The 10,618-nt window shown below is 37.0% G+C and overlaps 1 protein-coding gene across 1 annotated transcript; it reads left to right on the top strand.

Moving 5' to 3' along the window:
• The first annotated feature begins 769 nt into the window (after positions 1-769).
• LOC144647761 (UDP-N-acetylhexosamine pyrophosphorylase-like) lies at positions 770-9,025 on the top strand. Its single transcript, XM_078507444.1, has 9 exons — positions 770-1,368; positions 2,485-2,839; positions 3,495-3,560; positions 4,148-4,275; positions 5,457-5,528; positions 5,739-5,807; positions 6,546-6,707; positions 7,428-7,479; positions 8,306-9,025. Exons 1-9 carry the CDS (start codon positions 887-889, stop codon positions 8,429-8,431), a joined length of 1,512 nt encoding a protein of 503 aa, XP_078363570.1. The 5' UTR covers positions 770-886; the 3' UTR covers positions 8,432-9,025.
• Positions 9,026-10,618: the final 1,593 nt, after the last annotated feature.

Raw genomic sequence — 10,618 nt, 5'->3', positions numbered from 1 at the left:
CACGTCAAACCAGACTATGTAAAATTGAATGCGTCAAGAACACGTTCATGTAAAATTGGCTGACAGGTTTTAAACTGATATTAAATGATTTTTAATATAGCATTTTGTCCTTCACTAATATAATCCCAGGCCGTCCCTGGCCCGGAAGATTTTTGTAGAGGGTCTTATGAAAGCTCTTATTGGTAAAGGAGTACATAAATATTGACGACAGAGCTTCAGTCTGTATAATATGGGTGCCATCCATGGATGTCATAACGGTGCGAATTGATGTCGATGACTCATTGTTTTGCGTCTCGCGCTTCCCGCTTTTCAGTGTTAATTTCCATCAAAGTTGTTTTCTTTTTTGACAAACTGCCAAGTTGACCAAGTTGGCGAGTCTATAAGTTCATCCTTTTAATGTAGCTTTGCGCGTGATATCATGGATATCATGCCGAGAGATATCATAAATATGGTGAAAAAAATACTCGCGCGAGTCCCGCGAGACAGGACAAAATATATATTATAAAAGAGGGGGAGGGGATAGGAACATTGTTCCCTGCTAGTTTTACTAACTTTCCTCCGTTTCGCGTTCACGAAATTCTCAGAACTTGTTTTAAGTGACAATAAGTAAAGGAATGATTGAAAGATTGAACTCTATATTATCACCTTATTTAGAAAAAACATTGTTTGAAGTGGCTTATTTTCACAACGCAACTGGATATTACCACCCTTCCCTAGAAGAATTTCAGCCACTGTCGCTCAGGTCCACGTGGACAACATGTAATCGAGGCTGCGTGTTTTACTGTTTCTGGGAAAGGTTGTGAGAGTGCAGAAGGTTTCGCAGATTTGATTAATATTGCAGTTTGTATCTAGCTGGTGTAGCTAATTTTGTTTTCACAAAAAAAAAATGGATATCGAAAAGTTAAGAAGAGATCTAAAAGACAACAATCAAGAACATTTGCTTCAGCATTGGGACAAACTAAACGAAGAAGAACGATCGAAGTTCTTCAAGGATCTCAGAAACATCGACTTCGCGAAGGTCAACCGGTCGTTTGAGAGAACGATGAACGAAGCTAAAATCAATGAAAAGAAGGATGAGAAACTACAGCCGGTTCCTCCAGATCATGTCGGTAGCGTCATCGGAGCAGAAAACCAAGCGAAAGTCGACAACTGGCGAGAGAAAGGACTTCAGGTGATTAGCGAAGGTAAAGTCGCCGTTCTTCTCCTCGCCGGTGGACAAGGAACCCGGTTAGGAGTTTCGTATCCGAAGGGAATGTACGATGTCGGTTTACCTTCAGGGAAAACCCTTTATCAGCTACAAGCTGAGAGAATCTTGAAAGTGCAAGAACTGGCTTATAAACACACCGGAAATAAATCGACAATTGCTTGGTGAGTAGCGCAATTGACCGCAATTAAATTCATTATAAGCTTAATAATTTTAGTTTGAACATAAGCTTAAATCTTTTGCAGTCCTTAAAGTGTAATAAAATAAAGTATTCAGTTATTTTCCTTCACGATTCACCTGTAATGTTTTAAAATTTGAAAATGGATTCTGCTTTGATCGCGTGACCATAACAACGAACAAGTTGTTGATCATTCCAAATCAGTGCCGTGTATTTCAACAATCTCGTATTTATACAAGTGTCCCTCAGTACTAAAGGTTCTGCACCAAAAGCTGAAAGCTTGTTCCTTCTTTACGGACTAACAAAGCTTCAGTTGAGATTATTTGTTTTTCCTTGAATTACTCCAACGTGTTGGTTCATCTGCAAGATTTTGATAATATTTTGCATACGAGTTATCCTTCTGGAATTTGAAAAGAACTTAAAGAAGGATAGTAAATTGAATAACGGCTTGTTAAAATGCTTAACTCGTTGTTTTTTTGTTTTTGTTTTCATTTTGCTCGTTCTGCTCAGGCATGTTCTTTCCGCGAAAAACCAGAAGTGTTTTGCTTCCAGTGGGGGTGGGGGAGGGGTACTTCAACATGCGAAAAATGTAAGCCTCATGTTTTTGTTAGCGAGGTTATAATTACCTGAGATAAAGCTGCTTAACCAATTAGTACTGTCCGACAGTTTAGAATAAACTGGGAAATTGCAAGATTTGATGAAGAAATACAATATTTCAACTCTATTGCAGAGTCATGACCCCGTCACGTCACAGGGATTTTTCACTCAGTACAAAATGAACAGAGTACTATAAAAATACCCCCTCCCCCTTTCGCATTTTGTTGGCTTCACATTAAAAATTTGTGTCAGCGTTATAACGGTCATGAAACAGAGGAGCTCTGCAAATTGCTTTAATTTTATAATTGCTCTTGGAATGCAATTCATTTATGAGGAGTTAACAACCTTAACTGCAATATGTACTACCAATAATACAGTAACTAGAGATGCTAATGTCAAGAATATGTTAAAAGAACAGCCTTCAGGATAAATTAAATTTTGATGATGTTACTTGAAAACAATTTATTCGTAATTTTTCATTTACTTTTAATTACTACCAACGTAGGTACATCATGACCAGTGAACATACCGTGGAAAGCACTCAAAAGTATTTTCAGGAGCATAATTACTTTGGACTTCAGAAAAATGACATAATTTTTTTCGAGCAACACACCATTCCGTGTCTAACACTCGAGGGAAAAATAATTCTTGACCAGCCTGGTAAAGTAGCGCGAGCTCCAGGAGGAAATGGTGGCTTGTATGAAGCTCTGGGTGACGGTAACCATGTTAGTGTCAGCACAATGAAGAAACGAGGAATTGAGTATGTTCATGTTTACTGTGTGGACAACATTCTTGTCAAGATGGCTGATCCTGTGTTCATAGGATTCTGTATTGATAAATCAGCAGAATGTGGTGCTAAGGTTGGTAAGCCTTCTTGATTTTATAATAGAACTAACTACATTGTACAATATGGTATCACATTCATATATGTACACTGTATCCATTTGCAGTCATTAAAGATGAATTCCAGTCCGTACTGCGCAATCTCGGCTGCAATGTTTATGTGAGCCCACACGAAGGAATGTTTACAAGCAAAACTAAAAAATTCCACGACAAACTTACCTTTTTCTTCATTATTAACGCCAGATATCCTTGCAGAACAAATAATAACGAGTAGAAGAACTTTGACGCTATTTCAAACCGACGTTTCAGCTCATCGGGAATTCTTGAACGAAACGAACCGTAATGGTGGACTAAAAAACTTCATGTATGCTGTCACCGAAGTGTAACGTTTCAACAAATTCAAAACAAAAACGAAAACAAACCCCGAGTCTGCACAGTACGGACTGGAAATCAGCTTTAATGTGTATATTAATTTACAAGACAATTAGATTCACTCCGTATTAACTGGGCTGGAAGACTAGTTAAGAGGCTAGTAAAGTCAGAGATTATTGAATGACTAGCACTTTGCCGTGCTGTAAAATTTGGGCCTCAACTTTTAGCCAATCACATGCACTATATCTTAACCAGCTTTAGCCATATAATAAATATAATAAAATTCTATTTTTTGGACAGGTTGTAGAGAAAAAAAGGCCTGAAGAGAGGGTAGGAATTGTGGTGAAATGCGATGGAAAGTATCAGGTAATTTCTTAGAAAAAGATTTTATGATCTGTGTGGAAAAACACTGTGAGTCGTAGGTCTGGACAGTTTATTGCTTTCGTAGAAATTTAAAACCTCTTAATTTGCTTAATTTTTCAGACTTACACAAATATCATTAATCATGACTTTTTTTGAATTTCAAACATCTCCTTCCAAAGAAACAAATTAATGAAAAGCAAATCTCCTGTTATAATGGTATTAGCTGAAAGTATAGTTGTAACCACTTTGTTTTTACAAATTAAATTGATTCCAATTAAAAGAGTGTGTCTTTTAGTTGAATGCTTCAGTTGGTCTCAAAAGTATAGTTGTAACCACTTTGTTTTTACAAATAAATTGTCCACATTAGGGTGTCTGTGAATGCTTCAGTTGGTCTAAAAAATAATGGAGGCACTCTTGTTGGGTTGTAGGCCATGCTAATCCTGTCTGATTTCATCCAGGTGAAGTCTTCATCATGAAAAAGCCAACAGGTCTTTTACCAAACCCCTTAGATAAAAAAATATTATATTACCAAAAAGTGCTATTGTCAGCAAATTGTGAATGTGATTATGTATGTTTACACTTTTCATCAGGTTGCAGAATACAGTGAAATCTCAGAGGAAGTTCAACAGAAAAGAGATCCTGATGGAAAACTGACATTCAGAGAAGCCAACATAGCTAACCATTTCTTTACTATGGACTTTTTGGAGAAAATTGTCAAGTGAGTGTTTTTCTAATCAGTTCTTAAATCAGTGTTCAATAGCGTGTCCGGTCCCCCCGGCGGCCCCCCTCCCCCCGTCACGCGTGCTCTCTGGTCCACCACAACTGGGAATCGGGCGTCGGCCGGGACAAGGTGTGTCATTTGGATTGCAGTGTTGGGGCGCCCTGGGTCCGTCCCCGGCCGGCCCCCGGCACTCCTGTTGGGTCGACTTGGGACACTGGATTTTTTTCTAATTTCAAGTACTGTCAAATTAATATGTGTTTGGGAGAGTGTCTGAGACAGCTTTATTAGACAAGCTTGCAAATATTGATGAGTATTAACCCATTGACGCCTGTACTGGCCATAACCGGCGCTGACAGGCATTGGCCTTTGTTCTGCTTTTGACGTCATTACCTGAGACCAAAAAAGCCATCACTTATACTCAAGATCTGCGGAGGAAAAGATCTTTCCAATGATACTAACACTTGGGCATGGTGATTGCATTAATTAGCCTGAAATGTGCACAAAAACACATAGCATGTTAGTGAAAAACTCAAAGGGCAATTTCTGCCAACCACCCCTTGCTGCTCAATGGTAAATACTATATATCAATGTAATTAATTTTATATGTAATCTTTTTTTCTTTACTTGTTATTATTTTATTATTTTTTATTATTATTATTCTTAATAAGTTTACGCTTTTGCAATATTGTAACAAATTACAGTCATGCAAATAAAGCTTGTTGTTGTTGTTGTTGTTGGTATTCCCCGTAATATGCTGTTGGCTCGTTCCTAGCCTGTAAGCTTTTTCCCGCTCGGAAAAACCCAGACAGATTTCCTTTTTTCCCGCTCGAAAAACCCGGACAGCTTTGCTTTTTGGCTACCCTCATCTTCATTTATCATTTTCCTAAAAAGACATTTGATTCACAGGCTTCAAATCAAAAGCTCCTTGCATCTTTGTAATGGCTTTACAAAGTTTCGAAGACAAATCAACTATGTATGTCACAGGATATCTGTTTTGTACAAAATTAATGATGAAATGTAACAATGGCTTCATAACCACATGAGGGCAAAATTTGTGACTGTTTATTATTTGTTGAATAATAAAATGCAATCTTTGCAAAATGTAATGTTATCTTAATACATGAGTGTTTACTTGTGGCTGATATAAGTTTTTTAATCTTGGTTTCTTTAACCTTTAGAGAACTTGAGCCTTCGCTGAAATACCACATTGCAAAAAAGAAGATACCTTATGTTGATGAGAGTGGAAATCGGTAGGTACATCAGTAGCTGAAAATAGTGTTTAATTATCCTCTCAATAACAACATTAAAAATAACCTTATTATTACTTACCAGTACTTTTGTACAAAACAGAAAATTTTCATGAGACATATTTTGCAATTTCGCAGATGAAACAAATTAATTGTGTCAAAAGGAACTACTAAAAATTTTCCACACCCTGATCCATGTTATTTTTATTTCAGGCACAATCCAAAGGAACCCAATGGAATAAAGTTGGAGAAGTTTATCTTTGATGTGTTTGAGTTTACAGAGTAAGAACTTCAATTTTGAATTTTGTAACATACCGGTAATAAGCTCCGGATTTTCAAAACAAGCTGGTGACTGCCAGGGATCTCGAATCCAGCTACTTGATAATGATTGTACTGTATGTCGCTAGTTACTTTGGTCATAGCAATCAGCTCATGGAAAACAAGTTTGGCTTGTTGCAGCCGCCTGCTCTTCCAGTAGCTAACACCTACCTCAAAACATTTTGAAACCCCTAAAGCTCACTGACTTCTCTGCTACAACATTTAAGATGTAACTCGCAGCACAACACAACTCAGCTCAATCCAAATACTGCTGCCTGGAGCACATTGTGTCGCTCCTCCGTCAACAAAAGAGTACCTAAAATAGTAACTTAACAATGGAAGTTCAGGAATCAAGAGGAACATTGATTTTGCAGAGGGGTGGATACAGAAAATTCGGAAGCAGGGAGGCTTCAAGTTGGTGCAACAATGTTTGGAGAAGCAAGGGCATCTCCCCCCTCTCCCTGGCCGAAAATTAAAATATGTACGTTCTCTAAGACGATATTTCCTGCATTCTGGAGGCATTAGTAATTATTAGAATGTCATGGCTTCTAATAGCAGATTGAATTTTTCCAGACATAAGAAGGAACTGTGGTCCCTTCAGCCCCTCCCCTAAACCTAACCTGCCAATGTTGCGTGCAGGCACACAGTTATAGAACATTAAATGATGCTTCATCTTGCAATTCATTTCTAATTAATTTTTAGGAAATTTGCTGTCTTGGAAGTTTCACGAAGAGAGGAATTTTCTGCCCTAAAGAATGGCAAAGGTTCAGCATCTGACAGTCCAGAAACAGCCCAAAGGGACTTGTTAAATTTACATTATAACTATGTTATCAAAGCTGGTGGTAAATTTGTGGATACTACAGAGTAAGTTGTTCCTTTTCCCTTATTGTCCAACTTGGCACTCGATACGGTATTTGTGTACTTTGGACTTGTTCATGGGAGGCGCGGTGGCCTAATGGATAGTGTGCCGGACTCCAGGGAGGGGGTTGAAATACGGTCCAGGTTCCAGCCCTGGCTAGGGTCACTGTGTTGTGATCTTAGGCAAGACACTTTAAACAAAAACTCTCATAGTGCCTCTCTTCACCCAGGTGTATAAATGGGTACGAGAACCGGGGGGGCACGGGTAACCCGTGGAAAAAAAAAAAAAAACTACTTCTCATTATGGACTAGCATCAAAAAAAAAAAAAATTTACCATCCAGGGGGGAGTAGCAATACTCCTAGTCACTTCATGCATGACACATGCAAGTCTTTCCTCAACAAGTTTCAAGTGACAATTTTTTTCTTTGCTTATGACAAAATATGGTACCCTAAGTTTTTTTCTTGGCTAGTCTCATTGTTCAAAAAACTGGCTTGTCAGTTCTTGAGAAGTAAAACCTTACCAATAATTATAACAAAGACTTGGTTTTGAATGGGGTTTAACAAGGAAAAGTTGCAAGGAATTACATTTTACAAAGTGCGTGATGTTTTGTGTTGTTCTGTAATAAAAAGAGTTGCACATAAATTTTAAAGAATTGTATTTTTTGTGAGTTTCATTATGCTAATACTGATTGTCTTAAACATTTCATCTGCTGTTGTTGTTGCAGGGGCAGTCCTGTGGTATGTGAAATATCTCCACTTCTCTCATACGCTGGAGAGGTAAGCTGTAAAAAATATAATAATTATAATTATTACTTTTATTGTAATATACAGTGTTCCCTTGTTTCCCTCTACCAGTAGTACTGTTAAAAAGTAATAATTTGATCACAGCAAGCAAGTTTGAGTGTTAGTCCTGGTGTTATACAACTTCTGTAAGGGATTTTGAATGGCCTTGTATTGAGAAACCTTATTGTTACAAAGAAAGCCACTCTGATTTAACAATTTAATTGTTGCAGTAAGTTTGACTTTGGCATACAAATCAGGTGATCCACTTAATTTATTATACAGTATATTTTTAAAATAATTATTTACAATGTTAAAATGATAAAAACTTTAAAAGAAAGTAAAAAGAAAAAGTTTTCAACTTAAACAAAATCCTCATCAGGACAATTATTTTGATGATGACATACAATGTATTAAAATCAAACTTATTATATTAAACATCAGTGAAATACCAGGAAATCTTTCGCGCGAAACTCTCACGTGAACATGTTATCGGTTCGATTTTCGCTGGGTCAAAGTTCGGTCAACAGGCTTCCTCGGCTCTTCGGCTCTTCGGTCGGATGTTCGGTGTCGGAGTGCTGACATTTACTTCGGCTGATGGTTGGCAATCTTCGGATGTCAAAAATATTAGTAGGTTTATAAACAGAAAACTGTTGCTTGGAGATTGAATTCGTCCCTGTCGCTGCGCCACTCGTGAGATTCGATCGAACAATCCCCACCATTAATATCCTCTATTTAAGTCAAGTAATCATTTGTCAGCCTTTAAAATAACAGTAACTACTTCACTTTAAAGCAAACATGGTCATGTGTGTTCTGTTCTTAGGGACTAGAAGATGTGGTGAAAGACAGACAGTTTTCAGCGACCAAGAGTATTCATCTCAGAGCTGATAATGAGGATGATGATGATGTGGGAACTGCCTCGAAAGAAAAGCAAGGAGGGTTAAGCTGATAAAATATACACTAGGTCATTTTACTGTGAATTTTGTTGAGAATTTTGAAAAAAAAAAAGATTATGATGTATTCTTATTAGGTTTTAGGAAAGTAGAAAGATTTTTATTAAGTCAGTATTGGGGGTACCTGGTGACAGTCAAGGTTTTCTTTCTTAGCTTTCTTCAGCTAAAGCGAAAGCGAGTAAGCTGTTATGGCAGTTGTCACTGCAGGGAGAGAAGTGAGATTTGTGCCTCTCACTTCTAGAGGTTTTCTTGCTTGTCGCTTTGCAAATCATCCATGCTACCTCACAGCTCAAGTTTGATGAAAAAGAGAAAAGAGAAACTTCTGGAACCAGGGTATATCAGCGGTGACTTGTCAGTCAGGACTATAAATGGTTAAGACTTGAAGAATTTATGTGACAATACCGGTATATAAGGTCATTTTTTTGCAGAGTTTAAAATTGCCCTTATTATAAATTGAAGGAAAGTCCAAATAATAGGTGGTGTGGTGGTGATAATAATTACTGAAAACGGAACGAGAATGATTAAGATTGGGGGGGGGGGGGGGGGGTCCAAGACTGAAATGAATCACAAACAATGAGTAAATATTATTGAGGCTATTTTTATTGTTCTAAGATAAAAAAAACCGGGGTAGAAAAAAAAAAAAAAAAAAAAACCCCGAAAAAAAATTTCCTTCATAAAAACCAAAAAAATTTTATATGGGGGGAAAAAATTTTTTTTTTAAAAAAAAAAAATATTTTTTTAAAAAAAAATATTTTTATAGAAAAAAAAAAAAAAAAAGAAAAAAAAAAAAACCAAAAAAAAACCCAAAAAAAAAAAAACTGTTTTGCCAAAAACTAAAAAAGAAGGTTCTTACACGCGGGTTTTTACTGTATTACTTTGTGATGTTATTGTAGCTCTGTTGTCTTATGACTTCTTTGTTTGCAGTCCTCTTCGAAATGTTTCATTTTTCTCCAACATGAAGGAAAGGGATGAAGGCTCTGCCCGTGGCAAATCTGATAGGTGTCAATAGTTGACTATAAATAAGATCATTTTCATGCAATATATTATGCAAATTATATCATTTCTGATCGTAGTTGTCAAAAATAATGGTCATTAACTTACATGTTCATGTAAGTCTGTCTCTATTTTACCTGAAAATTGACACATGCTCGATCTATAGCTCACTTAGAAAGAGTAATGGCTGGGGCCTGGAGTATCTGTGCAAGCACTTAAATGGGATTAATTGGCCTTTTTTGGCAGGCCACAACTCACAACAATGCTTACTCACAGCATATTAATATAGGCCATCACTCATTTTTCAAAGTCAGTTAATTATTCCTTTTCATGTCAGGGAACAGACCAAACAAAGGGAGATCTTTACTTTACAATTCTCGTACCTCTAGTAGCCTGGTCAGCTACAAATTACCAAAATATCACTGACGAAAGGTGTCCATGTATTTATCTCCAACTAAATGCATGCAAAAATTAAACCTTTACAACATCCTCAGGAGACCCAGGGGCAGTTAGCCGGGGCGAAACGAAGTATTCCGCCCTTCTTGAAAACTTTCGCCGCTCCGACTTTTTCCCCGACTAACTGCCCCTGGGTCTTCGAGGATACCTTTACAATTTCTGTGTATAAATGGGATTAGTCTGGGAAACATTTTTGATTATTTAATCTGTATAGTGTACCTTCAGATATTGGGGTTTTTTAATTCTTTATTTCTTCACTTATTGTGATGGGTTGAAATTGTACAGTGAAAAATTTTAGATTATTGTACTTTGACAGATGAATAAAAAAGCTAGGGTCATTATTGAATTATTTGCCTACTTATCATCCTTGGAACCCCAGGGGCAAATGGCGCCAGCCAGACAAAGTAAACAGAGTGGCAAAATCAACTCGTTAAAAGTTGGAGAACACCCGATTAAAACTGGCCCCTGGGTTTCCCAGGATGCCTACTATTAAATAGGCAAACTGAATTTTTGAGCAAATAATAGTTACTGTAGTACTGCATTTTTTAATAATTTATTACTTTAAGGTAATTAGGAAAGTTAAGTATCACAAAGCTATGTCACTTACGCACAAATACCGTATAATATGTACAATGTATATGAAAAGACATTGCATTTATGAATGTACCTAATGAAATTCTGCTGGCACATGTAATAGTGGTGCCAAATAAAGTGTTTGTATGGGAATGCATTGT

This window comes from Oculina patagonica, chromosome 4, assembly GCF_052425735.1.
Source record: "Oculina patagonica isolate OP01 chromosome 4, crgOcupat, whole genome shotgun sequence".
In the NCBI taxonomy this organism is placed as follows: domain Eukaryota; kingdom Metazoa; phylum Cnidaria; class Anthozoa; order Scleractinia; family Oculinidae; genus Oculina; species Oculina patagonica.
Note: the sequence above shows the minus strand (reverse complement) of the source record. Positions and strands in the feature narration are given on the sequence as shown.

Bases quoted from the DNA above. Each gene is read 5' to 3' on its own strand.
- LOC144647761 (XM_078507444.1), top strand. From the start codon at position 887: ATGGATATCGAAAAGTTAAGAAGAGATCTAAAAGACAACAATCAAGAA. The intron at 2,840-3,494 runs GTTGGTAAGCCT...TTTTTTGGACAG, and splicing joins CAGCAGAATGTGGTGCTAAG to GTTGTAGAGAAAAAAAGGCC. The intron at 5,529-5,738 runs GTAGGTACATCA...TTTTTATTTCAG, and splicing joins GTTGATGAGAGTGGAAATCG to GCACAATCCAAAGGAACCCA.